The 24,798-nt window shown below is 53.2% G+C and overlaps 1 protein-coding gene across 1 annotated transcript in view; it reads left to right on the forward strand.

Moving 5' to 3' along the window:
- The first annotated feature begins 3,563 nt into the window (after window positions 1-3,563).
- Window positions 3,564-24,798, forward strand: part of WDR25 (WD repeat domain 25) — a 140,585-nt gene continuing 119,350 nt past the window's right edge. The window contains exon 1 of the mRNA XM_052659920.1: window positions 3,564-4,398. Within this exon, the coding sequence (XP_052515880.1) occupies window positions 3,592-4,398 (807 nt within the window). The 5' untranslated portion in view covers window positions 3,564-3,591. The remainder of the gene's footprint in view (window positions 4,399-24,798) is intronic.

Genomic DNA, 24,798 nt, shown 5'->3' on the forward strand with positions numbered 1-24,798 from the left:
CCTCCTGACGATCCTCACGTCTCACTCTTGACAGCCCGCCTGACTCCTATTCATTCTTCAAAACCCATCCCTGGTCGTATCTTGTTAGTGGCCTTCATCAGTCTTAGCCTCCGGCGCAGGGTCTGTGTTTTGTGTTTCATTTCAGTCCATAAGACCTAACATAAGACTTGGCACAGAGTAGGTAATCAGGAAATATTTGTTGAATGACAACTTCCTATTCCTTTTACGTTCTCTGTGTCCCCCCTCCCACTGGGTTGTATTTCACAAATATTTCTAGATGCTGGTGATTTAAACAGTGAACAAAACACAGAAAGTCCTATGTTCTGGTGGAACTGACATGTTGATGACTGCCCATGGCACTCTCCCCGCTTTTATAGCCTTATTTTTCCAAAGACCTGACTTTTTCTTCTGGCTGTTCTTCTTGGTTTACTGGCTCCTTCATTTCCATAAACAAAAAAAAACCAAAAAAAACTTCCTTTCCCCCTCCTTTGCCTTAGACACATAAAAGACAGCAAACAGTTTTCTCTAGAGTTTATTTTGTTCTCCGTTTTCGCCTCTTTTCCTTGACTCATCCTTGCCTTGTCTCCCACCCCATTTTGATCAGTTTTGTTGGTTCCATCTTCGGTGTTTATCGCCTCTGCTTCCTTGCCTTAAGATGATCGTTTTATGCCTGAGGCCTGCTCTGGCCTCCCAATTGCAGGGAAACTGCAATCCCAAGTCCACCATCACGCTTCCTTTTCTTTTCTATCCTGCCTTTCTCCTTAGGATTTCTCACCTCCGGACATGCTCTGTTTCACTTGGTTCTGGTCTGTCTGTCTGCACTGGCCTCTGAGCATGGTGAGCTGGGGCTTGGCTAGTAGCGCCTGTGCCGTTGGTATTTGTTGAAGGATGGAATGAAATGTACATGAAGCAGATAGGAAGCCCTAACATCCACTTGCCTGCATTCATTCAGTCCTTGCTGCCTTGCCAAGTAGGAATTGGGCCCCATAGGAAGTGGGCCTCATGGCCTCTACTCTCTCATCTTTTCCCACAGACCTCTTTAGTTCTGGCCACCTGCCTCTCCGTTGACTGGACAGCTGAGTGGTTAGGAGTCCATCCTAAAGGCTGAGAACAGGTGCCTTTGTGGTGGGAACCTGCTGGGTTCCATTTGGCGGGATGACATGGGATACTGTGGTGAGTTGGGCTGTGCATAGGAATTGAGACAGATGAGCTGTCTGATTAGGTTTTAGGACCGGACTGAGTCATTAAGGAAATGTCAAATCCTTCGCAGTGCAACTGTCCCATTAGTTTATAATTAGTCCATTGTATTAGCTCCATTTGAGATGGGCTGGCTCAGGTTTGGAGTTTTATTTAGACAGGGGCTCTGTGTGTGGGTGTTCCCTGCCTGGCTTGGGCTGCAGGTGAAGTTGGATTATCGGAGGAGGCAGACCACAGAACAATTTTTGGATGAGGATGTAACTTGTTTGGCAGTGGAGCCTTTCACGCAAATGGTACCAGTTACGGGAAAGGTGAAAAAGTGAAAGTGAAGTAGCTCAGTCGTGTCTGACTCTTTGCGACTCTGTGGACTGTAACCTACCAGGCTCCTCCGTCCATGGGATTCTCCAGGCAAGAATACTGGAGTGGGTTGCCATTTCCTTCTCCAGGGGATCTTCCCCACCCAGAGATTGAACCTGGGTCTCCCACCTTGCAGGCAGACGCTTTAACCTCTGAGCCACCAGGGAAGCCCACGGGAAAGGTGGGGATGGTTGATTCCAGGGGACATGAAACCCACCGTCCAGGGGAGGACATGAGTGATAGACAGCCTGTCTGGAATGGTGTAACTGAGGCTCCCCAGGGAATCTTCAGGTCTCACCTGACCCCACATGTGGGAAGAGGAGCTCAGGATGGTCTGTTAAGGTAGGACACTCGGGCTTTCTGGGAAGTTGCTTGCTGCCGGAGCTTTGGGCGCTGCTCCACCGCGCCCTCTGCTGTCTTGGACGTGCGCAGCACCTTTGTTTTCCTCTTGGTTCGGCTTAGTGTTAACTAACTACCCAGCGTTGAATTCCAGGAGGTGCTTCTTTGTAGAAATTCCTTGGCTTCAGTTGATCGTGTGTGATGGTTCAGAATTACAGGAAGAGTTTTTAAGAAAGGGGAAATAGACTGTTGTGTGGTTCCGTGTGTTTGGAGTGAAACAGGCGGATTTGGATCGCACCCTGGGAATGGGGGGGGGGGGGGGGCGGCAATGCCTCAAGTACCTCGGCCCTGTGCTGTAGGTCTGTCTGTCTACACTGGCTTATAGTTGAGATGGGATGTCTGGGGAAGAGCATTCTAGGCGGAGAGAACAGAAGGAAGGCCTGGAGCGTTTTGCCACGTGGCAGGTCCTGGTCGTCTTTCTGTTCCAGCGTGTTCAGAATTAACTTCGTTGATGTTGATGAGTGCTTGCTCTTCTCGTTTGTTACTTATAAACTGCGCTGCAGCCCCTCTGAATACCTATTCTGCGAACATGTGCTAGTGTTTGTGTAGGATAGAGTTCTAATGTGGGGTTGTTGCAGTAAAAACTGTTTAAATTTGTAGTAGACCCTTCCCAAATGGGCCTGTCGAAAGGCCACCTTAAAGCCGCAAGTCTTGCTGTGCAGGCATCCTGTGTCCATTGAGTCGAGTCCTCTTTTATGTCTTTCGTAAATTTAGTTTTCTTTGTGTAGGTCTTGCTATTTTTGTTATTGTTGTTAGATTTATTCTCAGATATTCCATAGTCTTCATTTTAAAAAACTGTATCTTCTAACTAATTATACTTGGTGCATAGACGAGGTCTCATTTTTTTTTTTTTTTGGCTGTGCTGGGTCTTGACTGTGGCACCTGGGTCTTTGCTGCAGAGTGCAGGCTTCTCCAGTTGTGGGGCAGGTCTCTCTCTCTCTATTTGCAGCAAGTGGGCTTAGTTGCCCCGTGGCATTTGGAATCTTAGTTCCCCGACCAGGGATCAAACCCATGTCCTCCGCATTGGAAGGCAGATTCTTAACCACTGGACCACCAGGGAAGTCCCAAGGCCTCATTTAAAAAAAAAATCATTAAATTCATTTATTTTTAATCGAAGGATAATTGCTCTGCAACGTTGTGTTGGTTTCTGCCAAACAGCAGCACGAATCAGCTGTGGGTATACCTATGTCCCTCCCTCTTGCCATTGAGAAGGCAGTGGCACCCCACTCCAGTACTCTTGCCTGGAAAATCCCATGGATGGAGGAGCCTGGTAGGCTGCAGTCCATGGGGTTGGGAAGAATCGGACATGACTGAGCGACTTCCCTTTCACTTTTCACTTTCCTGCACTGGGGAGCAAAATGGCACCCCACTCCAGTGTTCTTGCCTGGAGAATCCCAGGGATGGGGGAGCCTGGTGAGCTGCCATCTATAGGGTCGCACAGAGTTGGACACGACTGAAGTGACTTAGCAGCAGCAGCATCACTCTCATGGGTATTTCAGTCTTGGGTTTGTTCGGTGGTGCATTTGCTTTTAACTGCATGTGGTAGGAGGTGCTCTGCCACGCACATCTTTTGACACTCGACTCTGCTTGGCCTCAGGGAAGCTCGCCCTTGAAGGACGACGTAGAACGGTGCCTTTGATGGCTTCGCTGGTGGCCTACGAGGATTCGGACTCAGAGGCTGAGACTGATCCTGCGGGCGGTTTCCATCCTGCTGGCCAGATGGAAGACACGTCGGCTGCGCTCAGACCTCTGGGGCAGGATTTTGGATTCAGAGTCCTGGATGCGACAGGCGGGCGGGCGCCGTCCCCGGAGCGCAGCCCTCATGATGACCCCGCTGCGTGTCGTCTCCCACTGGCTCGGCTCTGGAGCCAGGACCCGGGGTCCTGCCCCAGCCAGAGACTGCGATGGCCCAGGCCGGAGCCTGAGGCCGCCCTCCCCGCCAGCCCGCTGGCTCGCCCCTCCCTGTGGACCCGCCAGGCCCCCGCGGGCCATGTGCCCCTGGCAGCGGCCCGCTCGAAGCAGGTGAGAGTCTTCTGGGAACCTTCCGGCTCCCCCGAGCTGTCTCTCGATGCCCGAATGGGGTCTGAAGGCCCAGGGAAAGGCAGCAGCTCCCTGCAGAGGAAGCGGCGTGAGGACTGTGTCATACCTTACACCCCGAAGAGACTAAGGCCGCTGCAGGCACTAAGCACAGAAACAGACAGCGGTAAGGACACGGAGGCCCAGGGTCCCCACGCTGGCCATGTCCCGGCCCCACTCTGTGTGGCCCCCGAAGCATCCGAGTTTATCCAGCCGTATCTCGACAGTCAGTACAAGGAAACCAAGATTCCCAAGAAGGTGCTCTTCCACCTGCGGGGCCACCAGGGCCCCGTCAACAGCGTCCAGTGGTGCCCAGTGTCTGCCAGGAGCCACATGCTTCTGTCGACGTCTATGGATAAAACCTTCAAGGTGAGGCCTTGAGTGAAGCGGCTCTTGGGAATGAGCTGCTGGGAAGTTTCGTTATTCCCAGCGGCGAGGTCGGCCCGGTTGTAAGCTGGATGTTTCTTTCTAGGAATTCCTGGGATTCTCTTTGTTGCCCTCGGGAGAAGGCTCTCGGTTGCTTGCTTGGATGGCTGGTCTGTTCTGCCCCCTGCAGCCCCTCCAAGGTTGCCTTACCCAGGCCACTGGTGGTAACTAGTCCAGACCCCACATGGGTCATCCTCATGGGGGCCACCAAGGACGCCCAGACCCTCTCTCGCCCTGGGAGGGGGAGGTCGCTGAGTGAGAAGGGAGGAAAGTGGACCCAGATCTCGGGGACTCGGGGCCATCCTTGGTGACCCCGGCTGAGTGCGGAGCAGTGGTAGCTCTGTGCCCGGCGCTGTGCTGGGTGCAGAGGGTGGGAAGGCCCCTGGACCTGACCCTGGCTTCTGAGCCAGTACGCGGGGGTAGGGGCTGTGGAGAAGCGGAGAGGTGCTCACAAGCCTGGGTTGGGGCTGTGAGCTTGGGGCCCCAGGGGGTCCCATGGTTGCAGGTGCCTGGCGGGGGGCGGTGGGGGGACGCAGCTGCCCAGCAGGGAGGGCTTGGCGAAGGAGTGGGTGGGCCTTTGGGTGGGCCGGGCGGAAGACATTTTTGGCTCTAAGCAGGGGAGGCTGTGAGGGGCCCACAGGGGCAGGGGGTGGGGGGAGGCGGTGGGAAAGAAGGCAGCGTCACACCAGGCAGGGCCTCGAGTGCCCTGCTGGGGAATTCTGGTTTACACAGAAACTTTTTGGGTTGTTATTTATTTATTTTAAAAGCTCCATTAAAAAACAAAAGCTCCTGGGCTCCCCTGGAGGTGCAGTGGTAAAGAACCCGCCAACCAATGCAGGCGAGGCAGGTTCAGTCCCTGGTCTGGGAGGATCCCAGGTGCCACCTGGCAACTAAGCCCGCGTGCCACAGTTATCAAGCCTGTGCTCTGCCACGAGAGAAGCCTCTGCAGCAAGAAGCCTGCAACTAGAGAAAGCCCACGCACAGCAGCAAAGGCCCAGCACGGCCAAAAACGCATAAGTAAATAAAGTTATACACACATACACAGAAAGCTCCTGAAGTAAGGCAGACTCACAGAAGCAGTGCCCAGGTGCACAGGTGGGCAGTGTGGCAGGGGTGTCCCACCCACCAGGAAGCTGCCTCTGGTCCCCGGACTGTCCTCTGTCCCCGCCCCCAGGGTAGCCCAGGAGATCTTTGCTTTTAATGGCGCTTTTAAAGGTGGAGGTCTGTTAACGGACCTGCACACCCCTGCACCTCCTCTCTTCAGAGTCCAGCAAAGCACAGCGCATGTGCGTGTGTGCTAAGTCACTTCAGTCGTGTCTGTCGTTTCGCCACCCCATGCACTGTAGCCTGCCAGGCTCCTCTGTCCATGGGATTCCCCAGGTGAGAATACTGAAGTGGGTTGCCAGTTGCTTCTCCAAGGGATCTTCCCAACCCAGGGACTGAGCTCATGGTTCTTTACCTCTAGGGACACCTGGGAACCGAAGCCCAAGCCCAGTACATCAGTTCAATTCAGTTCAGTTCAGTCGCTCAGTCGTGTCCGACTCTTCGCGACCCCATGGACTGCAGCATGCCAGGCTTCCTTGTCCATCACTAACTCCCGGAGCTTGCTCAAACTCATGTCCATCGAGCCAGTGATGCCATCCAACCATCTCATCCTCTGTCGTCCCCTTCTCCTCCTACCCTCAGTCTTTCTCAGCATCACGGCCTTTTCCAATGAGTCAGTTCTTTGCATCAGGTGGCCAAAGTATTGGAGTTTCAGTTTCACCATCAGTCCTTCCAATGAATATTTAGGACTGATCTCCTTTAGGATTGACTGATTTGATCTCCTTGCAGTCCAAGGGACTCTCAAGAGTCTTCTCCAACACCACAGTTCAAAAGCATCAATTCTTTGGCTCTCAGCTTTCTTTACAGTCCAACTCTCACATCCATACATGACTACATGAAAAACCATAGCTTTGGCTAGACGGACCTTTGTCGGCAAAGTAATGTCTCAGTGCACAGTAGGTGCCAAATACACGTAATCTGAACAAAAGCTGCCTGGGGAGAAGGTGGCTTTGGAGCTGTGGCTCATGGTTGTGGAGGAGCTGGTCAGCGGCCCGGCCGCCCAGTTCACGTTCCAGGGTCTCATCTGTGGGGGCCTGATTTGCTCAGTACCTGGGCCACGAGGCCACGTGAGAACTCACTTCCAATGCTCTGGCACAGGGCAGGAGCCCCACAAGTGCTCACTAGACATCGGCTCCCCACCCCGACAATTGTCCTCACGGCTCTGGAGCCCTCCTACCCAGAACATTGTATTTGCAAGGTTTGTTTTGAGCTTTTCACATAGGAGGCATTTTCATAAGCCGAGACAGGAAGTCCAAGTGCAGTGAGGTCTTGGCAGGGAGCTCCATTGGGAGAGTCACTTTAGGTGGCGTGTTTGAGTCCCAAAACGACGTGTCCGTGCTCACGTATGCGAGGCTGACGGAGTTCTGTGGGGACGGTGTCAGGTCACGTCTGCAGTCTGGAGCCCTGGGGTTGGCACACACATCTCTGGTGCTTTCTCCGAGAGGCTGGGGACCTGTGCTTGACTCAGGAGGTCCTGGCATTCCTGGTGTGCACTGGACACCCCCAACCCCCCACCGCAAGGCCAGGGGCTTCTCTGTTCTCCCTCTGGGAAGCCTGAAGCTCTAGGGGGCTGTGGGGGCCTGTTGCTTTGGTCAGGAGCCCCCCTGGAGGGTTCTTGGTGGGCAGTATCCCTGGTGGGCTGGCCCCTGGAGTTACTTAGAATGATCTGGGCTCGGTGGAGGACTGATTCATTTGAAAAGACCCTGATGCTGGGAAAGATTTAAGGTGGGAGAGGGGGACGACAGAGGATGAGATGGTTGGATGGAGTCACCGACTCAATTGACATGAGTTTGAGTAAGCTCTGGGAGTTGGTGATGGACAGGGAGGCCTGGCATGCTGCAGTCCATGGGGTCGCAAAGAATCAGACATGACTGAACGACTGAACTGAACTGAATTGGGCCTGGTACGGGCTCCATACCAACAGCTTCGTGATCTCGGGCAAGGCACTTGACCTCTCTGAGCCTCTTTCCTCTTGACAAGTTCCTGAGACCTATGGCTGAGGCTTCTGTCTAAAGCTCCCAGTTTAATGCTGGGCAAGTGGTACGGTGTTTTGTGGAGGGTGGCATGGGTCCAGGTGGGCTGCCTGAAGGGCGTGGGCAGCCCTTTCCTGGGACCCTGGAGGGAGGGATCAGACTGGCAGACATCGGCAGCTCAGGCTCGAGGCGGCAGGCTTCCCGGGGGTCTCGGAAGGCAGGCAGAGCTGGGTGGAGGGCTGTGGTGGAGGTAGGTGTGTCCTGGTGGGTGTCTGCCACCCGCTTGCCCTTGGGGTCGCGTCTCCTGGCCTGGAGCCCTGCGGGGACTGGTCTGCACCTGGCCCCGGTGGCGTGCTCCGTGGCCTCTGCCCTGGTCTCTTTTGCCCAGGAAGTTTAGATTTCCTAAGGCCACCCCATGAGTTTTGGAACGGAGGGCATCTGAGTGAAGCCGTTGACTTGGCGGTGGTTCTGTCGTGTAGCGGGTGTCAGTGGAGTAGATGAACGCGCCCTGCGCGGGGCATGGGGGAGGCCCGGTGGAGGGGACCTGGGAGCCGCCAGCCGGCAGTGACACAGCACGACCACACGGGGGCGCAGTTGGTCCATCTTGGGAGGCCGCTCAGGCGCAGGGACTGTGTTCCTGGAAAACCCACCCTCTGGGGGCAGTTCTCCGAGACCCCCTCCCTGGCTGCCAGGCTGCCTGCCCCCCAGTCCCATCCCGGGGAGGGTGGTGTGTGCTGCAGGCAATGACATGGTCTCGGGCCACTTGCTTGCGGCCAGGAGCCCTGTCCACTGCGCTGTCCATCTCTTAGGGCGGAGTGGCAACAGAGGTGCCCCCAGGGGCAGTGTGGCTGCTGTCGTGGCCATGGGGGTCCATGTCCCCTGACCTTCTTACTTGAAGGTGTCTTGAAAATCAGGGTGTTTATAAGCATTAGAGGCCAAGGGTCCAGGGTCCTTTCTGCTTTATGACATCTGGCAGTTTTCAGTGACGGAGTCTCATGGCAAATTGACGTTAAGCGACTGTTCTGTGAGAAGACGATGTGGCAGGGCTGGAGGAGCCAGGACGGAAGGTGGGTGGGGAGCAGCTGGGGGCCAGGGCCCTCCTGGCTGAGACCTTGGTCGTGCTGGGCCCCCAGGGGTGTGTGTGTGGCAGCAGGCAGTCCTGGCAGGATGGTGTTATTTTCCCTCCCTGGTGTCAGCAGGTGGGCAGCATGGGGGTCCTTGTGGTCTGGTATGAGATTGAGGGGCACATGGGAGGCATGTGGGTGTGGAGTCTGGAGTGGGGCGGGGGTGCAGGCGGGGCTCCGGGGTGGACAGCAGATGGTGGGTGACCAGGAAAGGAGCTCGAAGAGGTGGACTGCTCGAAGCAGCCCCTACCCTGTGCTCCCTTTTGAGGGTGCCTCCCCCGCTTTTGCTTTGGCTGTGTCTTGCAGCATGCCGGATCTTAGGTCCCTGGCCAGGACCTGATCCATGCTCCACCGGCAGTAGAAGCCCAGAGTCTTAACCACTGGCCACCAGGGAAGTCTCCCTCCACCCATCTTTTTTGGTTAAAGTTTGCCAGAGTGCCTTCTTGTCCCCCACCTGGTCAGGAGAGCTGGGGTCACAGGACTTGGATTCTGACCGTCCCTCTGCCGCCAACTGGCTGTGTGACCTCAGGCAAGTGACTCACCTTCTCTGAGCCTCAAGCTCTCTATATAAAGACCCAAGGATGCATAACCTGCTGGGTTTTTGTGAAAAAACAAGTGACGTTGGTTCTGAATTACCTGGTGTGACTCCTGGCTCTTGGCGGGCGCTCACCGTGTGCTCATTCTGGCTCCCTCTGGGAATGCTCTCCCTTCCTCACCATGGCACGGTATCTCATGCCAGCGTATCTCATGCCAGCGACCGGGCCATGGAGCTGTGCCTGCTAGGTCTTGCAGACTTTTAAGCCTCTTGAGCAGGGGAACTGTGTGAAATCCGTTTTTACATTCTCCATAGCACCTGGCACTAGGTTTTGTACCTGTTAAGTGATCAAAAAAGATTGAAAACGTTTTTTTGAATTTTCCTTCCAGCCTTTGGGGAGAGGATTGCACACATGCTCTTTGCCACTAGGGGGCACAGTAAGACAGGGTGAGTCGCTTCCCCAAGCTTCTAGAACGTGGAAGAATCCTTGATTCAAGGTAACATTTACTGAAATACGGTTTATTTTCTGATCAGGAGGAAAAAACACAACACAATCCATCTGATTAATCTAAAGAACGTGGAGTGCCAGTTCCTTCATCTTAAAAACGTAGCCTCGGAATTCATAAATTTCAATTGGGTACGTTACAGTGGAAAGATACTCATTTTAATATGTTCTAAATGTTCCGTGAGCTGTAAAATATGCTTGTATTAGTTTTGAAAAATTTACAGCTAGAGAAATTAAGTAAAACAAAACAATGACTCATAACTGCGACCGATGCTCCGTTCTCTCTCCCGCTCGCCCCTCCGGCCCCCTCCCCGCGCCTCCAAGTTCTCTCTCCCGCCCGCCCCTCCAGCCCCCTCCCCGCGCCTCTGTTCTCCGTGGTTGTGGTCCCAGCGCGAATACCCTCCTGTGCACTCTGTTCATTTCCCTGTGTCCTTGTTTGGCTCGACAAGCTTGAATACCCACTGCATGTTAAGGTAGAATTCAGACTTTGAAGCCCTTTTTTGAAGGGAAAAGTAAAAACGTCTTGTGCTTTTTACCAAACATGGGCAGCCCTGATTGGCAGCCCCCCTCGCAGAGCCCTCTGCCAGACACCAGGAAGACCCCCAGAGGCATCCGGGCATGTTTCTTGCTGCCTGGGACCAACTTTGAAATGCAGAAAGCAGGAAGGGGGAAGGCGAAAGCAGAGATCCCTGACAGTCCTCTCCCCAGCCAAGCGGCTCATTAGCACAGGGCCCTCCCTGGTTGGGGCCAGCGTGTCCCCGGTGTTTACTGCGTTTACTGCCTGCGGCATCCGGCTGGTGCCCGAGTGCACGTCTCAGGGTTTGGAGTCTGCGCCTCCCTCCCCACCCCGTCTTTTGCGCCAGAGCATTTTTATACCTCATTAGAAACTTTCCCCAAACGTGTTTTTTCTGACCGTCTTCAGATTCCGAACTTTGTTTGGTCATTTCCATGCTGTGTCCTGCGTTTCCTGCTTTTGTGTTTCAGACAGTACTGTGCCGAGCATGGCCCCACGTTAGTGCGGGCTTTTTTGCTGCCTTCATGCAGCGAAGGCGGGCTTTGCCCTGCTCCCAGTCTGCAGCTACAGCCCTGTGGGTGTTGCTGAGTAGAACCAGGTTAGGTGCGCCAGCCTCTGTCCGTGCCTTTGTTACAGCAGACTCCTGGGTTCCCGATCCCCACGCTGCTGTCTGACTTGGGGGACAATCACATAGCCTCTCTGATACCCTGTTTTTCTCAATGGTAAAATGGGGATAATGGCTACCAGTTGGAAAAGGGGTGAGAAGATGCAGCCCAGTGCCTAGCAGCGGGCAGGGCTGAAGACAGGCTCCCAACTTCCCTGCTCCCGGATCTGTTCATTAAAAAGCAACTGGAGGAGCGACGAGTCACCCCCAGTCCTCTGACTGGATGCAGCTCTCTCGTTCTTGTGAATCTTTTCCCAGTCTGTCTATCGATAATGTATTTTTCAAGAGTTTCGATGTTACTGCTCCCGAGGTAGATACTTTTAAAATTTAAAAAGCTTTTGAGATTGTACCCAGCCACTCAGCCGCTCCCTTTTCATGCACTGCGCACTTGGAAGTTCCTCCTGGAGGGCTGGCTCCCTGTCTCTGAACTGCTGGCACCCGAGTGCCTTGTGGGTGAGAACAGGCCCAGCTGGGTCTGCCAGTCCGCAGAGTGTTTTTGTGTCTGAGCCTCCGACAGGGCGGCAGGTGGGGGGCAATGTCATCGTCATGCCCAAGGAAACCCAGGAGCGTGAGGGCCGGGCGGGTGTGCCCGAAAGGTGGGCCACGGACCCCTGCCCGTGGCACAGATGAGAGGGAGGGGAGAGCCGACCATCCCGGGGTGCCCACCCCCTGCTAGGCACAGCCCTAGGGCCTCCATCTCGTGTTCACAGCAGGTGTATGGGGCCAGCGCTGTTCTTCCCAGTTCACGGGTGAGGAAGTTGAGGCCCAGAGGGTTAAGGGGCTTGTCCACGCTCACACAGCTGGCCATCAGGCTCCAGAGCTTGAGCAGGCAGAGCCAGAGAGCCGGCTCTGCTGCCCTGCCCCTGAGAATGAAGGGCGGAAAAGCAGCCCCGTCTCGCGGGTGGTCCTCAGTGCTGTCCAGCCTCGAAGCCCTATGGTTCCCCTAAAAGGGGCGTGAGGAGATGAGGTGATTTCCGCGGGGGCTTGGATTTGCATTTTTATGTATTACAGGACCCCGCTGATTTATCATTGTTAGCGTATCTGATTATATTAAGGTGTCTTAGATGTGCTTTGTAGAAAGTAATATATCTCAGATTCAAAGACAAGGAATTTATGGATTCAAGTGCCAGAGTGAGGGTTTTTATTTCAGTTTTGAAAGAATTATTCTTGATGGATTTTACAAAATGCGATTGAGAAATGGTTTGATGTGTGGAGTGAGGAGTCTCGGGGCATTATGTAGATGATTGCAATTTATTCCAAGCACGAGGCCAATCTATTGGAAATGAGAGCCGTGCAGCTGGGGAGGAGGGCTGGGCTGCGGCGGTGGGCGGCTGGTATTCGGGGGCTGAACGGTTAACAGCGCATCTCGGGTAATTAGGTGAAGGCGAGGAGAGAATGGGTGGTGTGTGGGTGCGTGCGTGTGTGTGTGCACTCTTGCACGCAGAGATCATCTCTTCCATCTGCACTTGATGGAAGCCCAGAGAGGGGAACACACTTGCCCGGGGGCACACAGCGGGGTCAGGTGTAGGAAGCGTTCAGCCACCTCCTTCTCTGCACCCTGTGTCTGCTGCTCTCTGTTCCCACCCTTGGAGTGTTCTCCTTCCAGGGAGAGTTCACCACCATCTCAATGATAACAGGGCAGGGAGCGAGAGCTTCAGGCTGGTCGAGCCAGCAGGGCTGCCGAGCCTCCAGGAAGAGCTGTGATTCTGGGCTGGAACCCTCTCCTCGTGGGAAGTGAAGTTTTGACACTCCTCTCCTCCATATGAAAGCTGCAACGTTTCTGAGGCCAACAAATGAGACATTTCCCACTTCTGTGCTTGCCAGAAGGACCTTGTAAGCTTGTGCCTGCCTCACAGGAAAAAAAACCCTGGGTTGAAAGAGGAATAAGAAAGAAAATTGTGGCAGAACCCAAGCTGTGCTTTCTGCTCTTGGAGAACTTTATTCGGTTTAGACTTAAACAGCTCAGTGTCCCTGGTGCGGGATGCTGACGGGGAGAAAGCAGCTCCATGTGAAGGTGCAGCCTCTGTCCTCGGGGAACCAGCCTCATCCAGGCCCAACCCACATCATTAAGGAAAGAATAGAGCAATTGGGGAAAATGCTTTTAATGTAATTGAAAAATGCAGATTGCAAAATTGGCACACTTAGAAGTTGAGCCTAGCAAATTATTTCTCGCTGCTTTTAAAACTTGGACCCAGAAGACTCTTAAAAGGCCCCTGTCTCGTGCCCAGGGATGGCATTGTCCTTTTCCTTTAAAGAAAAAAAAAAAAAAGACAGAAATGTAAGAGGTAAGCGTAGACCCTCCGCTCAGACTTAGTGATTGCGAACATTCTACCGGTAGTGCGTCCAGCCTTTTTTCCACGTGCGTCAACGATTTTAATCATACCCCTAGGTACTTTATTTTTGTAACCAGCAATTAAAAATTCCATGGAGGTCATTTCCTCTCCCAGTCGCTAGTATTTTTATCCCTGAAAAGAAGGAGTGGGTAAGTCACTCCAATCAATCCTCTCCCCCCCACCCCTGCTTCTGCCGTCTGGCGCCTCTCCCAGACAGACGGACGCGGCCCTAGCGAAGACCCCGGGAACCGGGAGAGCGGGGCAGGATGTGGGGACCAGAGCCCTGGACCGAGGCCAGCGGGGTCGGCCCAGCACCCCTGGAAGCTTTCCTTTACATGGCTTCCCTTTGGCCAGCTTCCCGAAGTTTCTTTACGAGATAAGAGAGAGCAGGCATGCCTCAGCTACCTCCCCCCTGCCCACCCCCACCCGAGGTGCCCTGACCCAGAGTGACACAGAGCCCGTTAGCTCTGCTTGGCCAGGGCTCCTGGAGCCGATCCAGGCCCGGCCTCCCTCCCGAGGATGAGACGTGCGGACCTCGGCGCCTCGCAGAGAACAGGGGCCGCGCGGAGATATCGAGAGCCCCCAGGGCTGTTGCCTGGCAAGGGCTCTGACTCTGGCACTCTGATTAATTGGATTATCCGGGTGTTCCTGGATTGAGCTAATTTTTTCGTATCTAATTTTCTATTGCTTTGCCTTCCTGTTTTATTTTTTCTGGGCGAAAATCTCCTCCACTTTTATCTTTCCCATCCTTACCCACCAGCCCCCCACCTGCTGGCGATTTTATCTCTGCTGTCCTATGCGTGAGCTTTTTCCTCCATGTATTCAGAGAAGTGTTCCCTTCTATCCTCTTTTTACATTTCAAGGGTTGTTTCTTGTTTTCTGGATATTCCTTTCTAACCCTGTTTACAGTAGATTATTTTCATTGCCTACTGATAAGGTCTTTTCCTGGCTGAGTTCTTTGAAAGTTCGCCGAAAACGCTATCTGTCTCCAGGCCCTTGTCTTCTTGTTCCGGTGTCTGTGATTACGTGAGAAACAGTCTGCTGTTTATTCTGATTCATGAGGGAGATCCTGAAAAAGCTGATGTGACTGTGTGTGTGTGTGAGTGTGTGTGTGTGTGTGTGTGTGACGGTGAGGATGTTACAGAATGATGAGCTAGGCTAGATCCCCGAATGTCCACGTCTCTGATGATTGTTTCTAGGCCCGGTAAGGAACCTTCCGCCCGCCCTGTGATGCGCTCAGCCCCTGCGTCCTGGTCGGAGCGAAGGCCGGGGCCTCTGTGTAGCACGCACGTTTCACTGCCGGTGCCGTCCTCCAACTGGTTTTTCACTCGCGTACCGTGCACGTCTTTCCCTCTAAGCGCCCAGGTTCGCATCCTTCTTTTGAGGGGCTCCGTAGCCTTCCGCTCGTGGCCCACGCCACCACTTCTTGTGTAGACTTGATTGCGTCTCTTCACCCTCGACAGCGCTAAAATGATTACAACACTGGCTAAGCCAGGGGTATCTTGTTTGAGAACCAAAGGAGTTCATTTACCAGCGGCTCTCTTAGAACGGAGCCTGGCACCTCGTGAATGCTGAATAAGTGTTTGTGGTTCTCACCCATTAATCTCCTAGAGTCTTGGCATCTCTCTTACCCGAGCAATTTACATGCTAACAATATTGACCCCTCATCATAACCTGCCCCCCTCCCCGCCCCCCCACCCCACCGTGTGTTGTTTGACTTTAGTATCTCATTATTTTACTTATTTTTTGGTCCTGGACCTAACAGTATTTTATGGTCCAGTCTGAGGGCCTCCCCCTTTGTAATTGTCCCCTGGCCTTGGAGCGGGTCCCACTCCCCCCCACCCCCGCATCCCAGGTGCTGAGGAACAGTCGCCAGTATTCGAGCTTCATCTCGCAGTGATTAGTGGGAGCCACTTTCAGTTCTCATCATCTCTCCCCGCGGGCCCGGGCAGGCGGCGCGGGTGATGGATGTGTGCTGGGTGCCAGGGATCGACGGCGCGCAGGGAGCCGCCACGCCTCGCGCGGATGCCCGACACCGGTGGTTTAAAATGACCTTCTTCCCACTGGGTGATTCCGCAGGGCACGGATACACCACAGCCACCCAAACCATTCCTCAAAAAAGAAATGTTGTTTTTGACCATAAAAGAAATACGCACACACTATAGGAAAAAAAAAACAAAAACAACACGACAAAAACAGGAAGGCATAAAGAAAAAAATGCCCATTGTCTTTCTACCCAGAAGCAATGACTGCAGATGTTTTAGTCTATTTCCATCTACTCCTCAAAAACAAACAAAAAAAACCCATAACCCTGTTGAACTCTAACTGTACGTATAATTTTAAATCCCCCCACCCCCCATGATAGCAGCAGTTTAGTGTCGTTTATTGCAGTGGTGTTCAGTGTGTCTGCAAACCCCTGGGGGTCCTTGAGACCCTCTCATGGGGTCTACGGGGTGAAAATTATTTTCATAATAACACTAGAAGTTCCTTGCCTTTTCACTCTCGTCCTCTCATGAGTGTACGTGGAGTTTTCCAGAGGCTAGGGTATGTGTGCTGCTGCAATTGATTAAATACAGAAGCAGTTATGAGAACACAGCTGTCTTGTATTAAGCCAGCCATTAACGAGATAGCAAAAATGTAAACAGTGCTTGCTCACTCGTTTATTTTTTATCTTGGAAGACAGTTATTTTTCATAAGAAATATGTTATCTATGTTAACATGTAACAGCCTTATTATTGTTCCTTTTACATAAATTAATAAGTATTTTTCTATGTCCTTGTTATAAGTTTTAATATGCTAAATGTGGAGGGGTAAACCGCGTGTAAACAGCAGCTCTTTGGAGCCTTCCCTGGCTTTCAGTTCAGTTCAGTCGCTCGGTCGTGTCCGAATCTTTGCGACCCCAAAGATCCCTGACTTTAGAGAGCGTCAAAGGGACCGAAGGGTTTGAGAGCCGCCGGTTCACTCACATCTAGAATTTCATGGCGGGGGGCGGGGGCTGTCTGTGTTGTTAAAGACAGTGTTGCCTCCCAGCTCGGATGTGTGCCTGCAGGTCAGCCCAGGCTCTGCCACTGCCTCCACACTGCTTGGTCGGCTTTCCAAACTGGGCGACCCCTGCACGATCGTACAGGGTCCCAACCTCTCTTGGTCCCCCTTCCCCCTCCTCCCTGCCTCTCTGTTCTGCCCATTACGAAGATGAGGCGACAGCATTACAGGATGATGGGGAAAAATCTTCCAATGCCAACCTAGACTAAGAGTATGATTACCCTTTTAACACCCTCCTGTCAGCGTGTGGCCCGCACGGGCCTGTGTGTTTCACAGGGCGCTCGCACAGTTCTGCAGCCCGCTTCCCCACTTAACATTCTCTCCCAGCCTCTCGGGCCGCAGCACCACCGGCCGCCTCCGCGTCTTTGGAGGGCCGTCAATTTCCGCGGGTTCCGTGATGCTCTATCGAGTTGATTAACTGTAATTTACTTAGCTGTCCTCGGACACTTAGGTGGTTGCTAATTTTTGCTATTATAGCTAATGCTGAAGTGGTTATCTTCATGCATGGAACCTTTTCTGTCGGATTATTTCTTTCGGATTGATTCCCATAAATGGGACTGCTGGGTCAAAGGGTTGTACATTTCCATGGGTCCAGATACATCTCCTGTCAGACTGCTTTCCAAAAGGATTATACCAATTTGCACTGCCACTGCAAAGCCTGCGTAATAACCAACTATTTTGCTTAACTATCATGCCTAGAATTTTCCTTTGGAGCCCCGAGGGGGCAAAGGCCCTTATCTAAGTGAATGTGATCTATAATTATTTAGACCAACACCGAAATTGCTTTGAGAACATTTTTAACCTGCTGAGTCTAGGATTCTGATTCGCATACATGCTAGCATTAAAAGTTTCCCAAGTAGCAATTTTTCTCTCCCTGCTCGCAGTGTATTTACACAAGTCCCGGCAACCAGAGGGAAAACTCAAGAGCTTTTATAAGCAGAAGTGGTCTCTTTTCTGAACTAGTTGAAGTGTTATTTTGAAAGGCACAAAAACACAAATTAAAACTCATTTTCATTGTCACCTTCGGGTGGAAAAGTTGTTTGTTTTCGTCCCCCATCTCTCTTCCTGTTCTTTGGCTCTCATTTCAAGCGTGTTCTGAAATGTCCTGATGCTCCGAGCTGGGCGGAGGGGGCCGGGTGGGACGCGTGGGGCTGCCCTCCGCCTCTGGCAGGGGCCGCAGCAGGGAGAGGAAGGAGATGTCTGCTCGGGGGCTCGCAGGGGCCACTCAGCACAGGTGGGGAAGAACCTTCCAGCACTCGGAGCCGGTCGCCATGGGAGCGGCTTCCTCTGGGGGCGCTGAGGATGGGAGGGTTCGGGGCAGGCTGGGGCCCGCAGTGCTAGTGGGCAGGGAGGCCGCTGCAGGCTGGGCCGGGGGCTTCGAGGACCCTTTCTTGGACGGCGGGTGCACAGCCCCTGGCTTGGTCCGGACTTGCGGCGCCCCTAGCCCCTGCGCTGGTTCCGGTTCCGAACGAAGCCGCGTGTCCTCCCGGGACTCGTCGGGGCTTCCGTGTTCTCATCTGTGAAATAATTACCTCACCGGGCTGTAAGGATCAGATGAGGTTAGACGTGTGAAACCACTTTGTAAACTCTAAACCCTTACAAATGGAAGGTATTATCAAGAACTCCAAGCCCGGGTTTATTCTGTAATTGCCTCCTAAGCCGCGTTCCTAAGCACGGGAGGCGTGCAATCCAATTTGCCTCCGGTTGCCTTGATTCGCTGAACAAATAATCCGGCGTGCGCCCACCGACGCCAGCAGGCTGCTCCGGGCACCTGGGCCGCCCGGGACGTGCTTGCCTATTTTCCGGCTCAGCAGCGTGACGTCGGCCTCTCGTAGTTGGGGTGTTGACCTGGGGGCGGCGCGGCGCGCAAGCCAGGCCTTCTGGACTCGCTGCTGCGTGGCCGGGGGCGTTGCTCAGGCCCTGTTTGGGGTCTCTGTCAGCGGTGTGAGCAGCAAGGGCCCCGGAGGGTGCCTGGGTGTCAGAGTCCATGAGTGGCCCCTCCGGGTCTTTATCGGGAGACCTGCTTCCCCCATTGCATTCTTTTCTGGGCGTCTGTCCAACCATCGATTGAACGCTGGCTCTCTACAGGCTCAGAGGGGACCAGACACCCTTGCTGTCAAGAAGGCTTTTGAGGGACAGGTGTCAAAACAGACTGACGGTGTGATGGGCCCTGGGGCCCGCCGGTGTTGGGGAGCGGGGTGGCTCTGTTGGGGTCAGGCAGAGGACCAGCCAGGCTTCAGAGAAGGACACGCTTGAGCCGGGTCTCAGAGGATGGATGACAAGGGTGTGCTGGGTGCTGTGCTGGCCTGGGGGGATGGGGAGGACAGGTCTGGGCAGTGTTGGGGCCTAGCGAAGGTAACTGGGGGGCGGGGAGTCTCTTGTGAGCTTTAGGCCTGGACAGTCAGTGGCAAGAGGCTGGCTGGGTCTGCCCCGCACTGGGATTTTGCATCTTAATGACCCCCAGCTGGGTCATAGGGCAATCAGCTAAGCTCAGGTCCCACTGCAGTGGGGGTGGGGAATGTCCACCCCGCCCCTGTGTGTTCTGTGTGGCTTTGGGTAAGTTATATAACTCTTGGGACCCCAGCTTCTCCATCAGTAAAGCAGGATAGCATCCATCTCAGTTGTCTGACGATAAAACAAGAAAACTCATGGAAAACTCTCTGAGAGCATACAGCAGGTGCTCCCTAATGTCAGCTGGCACCGTTGTTAGCCCCATCTTTGTGCCCATTTTACAGATGAGAAAACTGAGCAGAGAGGGGCGCTGAAAGATGTGTAGCTCCTCAGCACAGGGTTGGTATTTGAGCTCCCTTCTTTCTGCTTCTGCATTCTGGGGTTGTCCCCTGTCCACTTCTTGCTTGGGAATTCCAGAAAGTAGTTGTGTGGGTGTGGGTGTATGGGTTTGTGGGGGGGTTGGCGGTGGGGGTGCAGAGTGGGGCAGGGGGCCAAGGCCCTTAATCTTTGGGAGTCTTTTATTTGTTTGGTTTTGTTTTGTTCTTGGGCCACACCCTGCGGCATGTGGAAATTCCCTGACCAGGGATCGAACCTGTGCCCCCTACATTGGTAGCACAGAGTCTTAGCCACTGGACCACCAAGGAAGTCCTCTTTGTGAGCCTTAACTAGTTCCTCTGTGAAATGAGAAGACTCTTCAGAGTACATCATGAGAAACGCTGGGCTGGAAGAAGCACAAGCTGGAATCAAGATTGCCAGGAGAAATATCAATAACCTCAGATATGCAGATGACACCATCTTTATGGCAGAAAATGAAGAGCAACTAAAAAGCCTCTTGATGAAAATGAAAGAGGAGAGTGAAAAAGTGGGCTTAAAGCTCAACATTCAGAAAACGAAGATCATGGCATCTGGTCCCATCACTTCATGGGAAATAGATGGGGAAACAGTGGAAACAGTGTCAGACTTTCTTTTTTTGGGCTCCAAAATCAATGCAGATGGTGATTGCAGTCATGAAATTAAAAGACTCTTACTCCTTGGAAGGAAAGTTATGACCAACCTAGATAGCATATTCAAAAGCAGACACATTACTTTGTCAACAAAGGTGCGTCTAGTCAAGGCTATGGTTTTTCCTGTGGTCATGTATGGATGTGAGAGTTGGACTGTGAAGAGCGCTGAGCACCGAAGAATTGATGGTTTTGAATTGTGGTGTTGGAGAAGACTCTTGAGAGTCCCTTGGACTGCAAGGATATCCAGGCAGTCCATTCTAAAGGAGATTAGTCCTGGGTGTTCTTTGGAAGGACTGATGCTAAAGCTGAAACTCCAGTACTTTGGCCACCTCATGCAAAGAGTTGACTCATTGGAAAAGACTCTGATGCTGGGAGGGATTGGGGGCAGGAGGAGAAGGGAACGACCGAGGATGAGATGGCTGGATGGCATCACCGACTTGATGGACGTGAGTTTGGGTGAACCCTGGGAGTTGGTGAGGGACAGGGAGGCCTGGCGTGCTGCGATTCATGGGGTCGCAAACAGTCAGACACGACTGAGCGACTGAACTGAACTGATGTAAATTCCATAATGGCAGGGAATTTATTTTCCTCCTTTGTTGTATCTCCCCTTTGGGAAGAGGGCTGAACACATAGTAGGTGCTTTAAAAACACCTGGGAATGAATGAATAACACCTACTCAGTCCCACACCCTGGTGGGCCCCTTGGATCTCGGGGGCATGGAGACTCTCCGGGGTGGTCTTGTCCACACACCTTGATGCCCTCCGCACCTCTGATCTGTGCAGGAAGCGCCCTGGTGGAGGCGGCCGGGCTGGGGAAGGGGCTTCGAAGACTAGAGTGGAGCTGGAAACTGTCAGAGTGAGGCTTGCTCTCCATCCGTCAGGAGGTTTGCGTTTCCACTCTTAGGTAACGCGCCCAGGCCGATGCTCGCAGCCTGTGCATTTGTTTATTTGTTATTTATAAATCGTAAATCCAGAAAAGATTTGAAGAGGCTTACAATAAAAGACAGGCACATGGTGAAGCTGTTAAGACAGAACAGACCGTGAAGAGCTGCCCTGGAAGGAGAAGGAGGCCCATAAATCAAGCTCAGGGCCCAGCGCCGCCGCGGGGCTGGCCGGGCTCTGCATGTGCTCGCGGCTGCCGGGCGGGGGCGCGGGCTGCCCAGGCTTGCTGCCTGAGCCTGTCGCCACGGCGAGCGGCCCCGCCTGGGGATGTGGGCCAGGCGCTGGCAGTGCCAGGGCAGGCGTTTTCCCCTAGGGCCTTGGCCGCCCCGAGGTGAGATTGGAGGGTCAGAGCGGAGGCCCCGGGCAGTTCTGTGGGGTCAGCCTGAGGAGCTGCCATGCTCTCCCGGGGCCCCTGGGCCGACTGCCTGGGCTGCCCCTCGCTTTTCTGCACCTCAGTTACCCTCCTCCCAAGTGGTGCCAAGACTCAGTGGGCTGTTGTAAGGCCTTGGTGCGTGGCCTGAGACCTGGCCCTCGGCGAGCACAGTTGTCGCGAATCTGACCTGTGTGGGCTGTGATTCCTGGGGCTAAGTGTGGTCCTGGGAAGGTCCTCACCCAGGTTCAGAGGAGGCCCGGCCGGAGGGGTTGGCAGGATGGGGTGCCCCCCCGGTGCCCCCGGCTCCGTCCGTACTGACGCTGTGGACACCGAGCCCGGCCTGTTCATTATTGCTTATAAACACTCAAGGAGTTCGAAGCGAAGAGAACATACTTTTTAATTATTTCCCTGCTTGTCTCCAGCAATGCTGTTGTCAAGGAAACTGAAACCTTTGAAAAGCTTTTCAGCTTCCCGGTTGGAAGAGGATACTCGCGTAGGGCTCATGTTTTCTGTGGAAATGGACCCGTCATTCTGTAACAAAATCTGTTTCTCTTAAAAGGGCTTGCTGCTTTTGCGTCTCACAAATAGAATCTTTTTGACCCTTTCACAGAAGATGGAAGGTTTTATACTGATATTTTCTCTTTTAGAAGAGTTGCCCTCATTCTTGACTCCCAAGTCTTTCATTCATTGAGTATCTGTTGCAAGACCTGGGTGCTGGGGGTGAGCATGGATACAGGGCTGAATTCAGCATCTCACCCTTCCTTGAAAGGTCTCTTTGGGAAGAAGAAGCAGGTGGACATGTACTTCCATCCCATCAGAACTGCTCCGGTGGGTGGAGGAGTAGCTGCCCCCCCGGGCACACGGGATAGCCCTGGAGGGGGTGCCCTTTCTGTGAGAGTCATGTGGGGTCTTAGAGGGTGCGCAGAAGTCGTTCTGCAGCAAAGAGGTGGAAGTGCATTGGGGAAGAGGGAATAGACCGCGTGAAGGCTGGAGAGCGTGGAGGAACATGCAGGCTTCAGCGCTGTCAGCAGGGCTGGTGCGTTGGACCCAGAGAGCCGGTGAGCGGGCTCTCTGGAGAAGACCTGGGAGGCAGGAAGTCAGGAGTGTGGCGTGTGAAGAGGCTGTAAAGGCAGGTTCTTGCAAGCCTCTCCGTTTCTGCGGCTCAGAGCCCTCGCTCCTAGGTGTGAGGGGCACGTCTCTCCCTGCATCCCAGTTCCAGAGCACAGTGGCAGTGCTAACACGTTCCGAGTGTAATAATTCACTTTTGCTGCAGGAGCCCAGCTTTCGCTGTAATGTTTCAGCCGGCCTTCCAGTGAAACTTTATGAGTTAAACCCTATCAAGGGCATTGGTTTTATATGAAAAAGATAAATCACGGTTAGAAAAGCAGGAGTCTTACTTTAAAACAGCCCTTGTTGTTCTTCTTTTAAAACTTAAAAAAAATAATTTTAGACTTATAGAAGAGTCGTGCATGTAATTCAGAGAGTTCCGAGGTTCGCGTCTGTAAGCTTCCCCGGCATCTTACACAACCCTGATGCGTTTGCCAAAATCAACATGTTAACATCAGTGTAACTCCATTCGCTAAACTGTAAACTTTATTCAGATTTCGCCGGTTTTCCCCTTAATGTCCTTCTCTATTTTAGGATTCAACCCAGGATAGCAGGTTGCATTTAGAGCTCTTGTAATTTTTACTTGTTAATTATTGTTTTATTTTTTGCGGGGGTGGGGGGGCAGGGAGTGGACTGAATCTTGTCCTGGCCACTTATTCTGAGCTCCTTGTACTGAGGACCGCCCCCGACCTCCAGGCCTGGCTGGCGGCCCATATCAGGGCCCTACAGCCAGGCTCTGGCTGGACACATTTTGGTTTTCAAGACCAGTCTCCTCGTGCAGCCGCGAGCAGGACCAGCGGGTTTGCCTGCTAATGAGGCTCTGCAAACTCGCTTTATCAGGCGCCACTGGGGCTGCGTCCTAATGGTTGCAGGTTAGTGATAACAGGTCTCCCGGGCCTTTGCTTTTCTCTTCCCTTTTCTCCCTTCTGGATTTAACCCAGCCAGACCTCTGGGCGGATGTTGACGTTACTGAAAGTTTGGAGTCAGACCTCTCACCACATTCACGTTCTGGCACAGCTTTCCTGGGGTTTATCAGATAATTGAGTGTGTCTTGAGGCAGCAACTGGGAGTTGAAATGGATTGCATTTAACAAGTGGAACCAGGAGGCTCTTTGCATGCAGATAGAAGTGCACCTGTGGGTGGTTTGGCCTGACGGAAGTCCCTGTGTCTCCTCTTCCCGCCCCTCCCCTCCCGTCCTTTCTTTCTCATCTCTGTACTTCTCCCCTGCCTTCCTCCACGTCCCGTCCTCGCCTGCCCTCTTCCTAGCTCTTTCTCCTCTCTACCCCCTGCTTCCTCCTGCCTCTCCCCACTCCAGTTTCCTCCTTTCTGTGACAGGCCAGCGAAGTTGTTGCCACGGAAACAGGAGCCCCAGCAGAAGCTCTGCTCTGCGGTCCGGATGCTTCTAACGATGATGACGCAGATAATGTTGAGTTCTAGAATCAGCTGAGCCCCCGGCCTGTGGCCTCCAGAGCCCCTTCATTTTCCAAAGACCAAGCTAGTGCCACGGGTCATAAATCTGTTCAGTAGATGGTCATTTTTGATATGGCAATTTCTAAATTTGAGTAATCCACTTTCCCATGGCTCCAGAAGACTAGTTGCAACCCGTGTGAAAAATCCTTGGCTGAATTTACTTAATGAGGGGGGAGGAAATCACAGGGGAAAGAGAGGCAGTGGGGGGGTGGCCAGGTTCCCAGGGTGACTTTTACGTTCTCCGTGGGAAGCGGGTGTGCCACACTAGTTGCATTCCTGGCATGGATGGCTGACTGCTCTTTGAGGAGGTTGGGAGAAAGAGAAATATAGTTGGGGCCTTAAAAAAAAAAGTCTGATACTCAGTTTCACTTGACAAATGTTCATCGAGGACTGGCCAATCCCAGGACAGGTGCTGCTCCCCTGGAGAAGCCCACACTTGAGCAACAGAGTGTGTATGTGTGTGTGTGTGCATGTGCGCACGTGTCTACACACACGCACGCTTTACTGCAGGGTCGCATGCCTGGTATTTGTCATAGCAGTCCAGGGGGTCTGGCTATTGTCACTTCTGTGGCGTGGCATGTGTGTGTGCGTGCGTGCGCTCGTGTACACACACGTGCCTCACTGCAGAGTCACATGCCCTGGTATTTGTCATAGCAGTCCAGGGGGTCTGGCTATTGTCACACCTGTGGAGTGGTGTGTGTGTGTGTGCGCGCGCTCGCGCAGGGTCACATGCCTGGTATTTGTCTTAGAGTCCAGTGGGTCCAGCTGTTGGCAGTTCTGTGGGGTGGCCTGCATGCCCACATAGGAAGTGGGGTTCATGGTCCCCCCCCCACCCGCCCAGAGGACTTCGTGGAGCTGGTGTTTATGGTGATGCCACTGTCACTCCTTTCTGGTTGTTCAGGGTCTGACTTAGGCTCCAGCTTGTTGGCATTAGCTCGGACTTGGAGTTTTGCCATCCAGCCAATACCAGCTAATAGCCCAGCAGGGGAGACTTAGTTCATGGATTACATTTAAGTTAGTACTTATTCCCAAAGGTAACTTTGCTTAATAAAAACCTTAAGCCTTTATTACTGTGCTTATGGGTATCTTAGCTCCGGGGTGTAAAAATAAGACTTATAAAATCCAAACATTATTTGTGGAAATGCAAAATCATTTTCATTAATAGAGGGTGTGATAAAAAGCAAAAGGCGCTTCCCGTTGGTA

This window comes from Budorcas taxicolor, chromosome 21 (genome assembly GCF_023091745.1).
Source record: "Budorcas taxicolor isolate Tak-1 chromosome 21, Takin1.1, whole genome shotgun sequence".
Lineage (NCBI taxonomy): Eukaryota > Metazoa > Chordata > Mammalia > Artiodactyla > Bovidae > Budorcas > Budorcas taxicolor.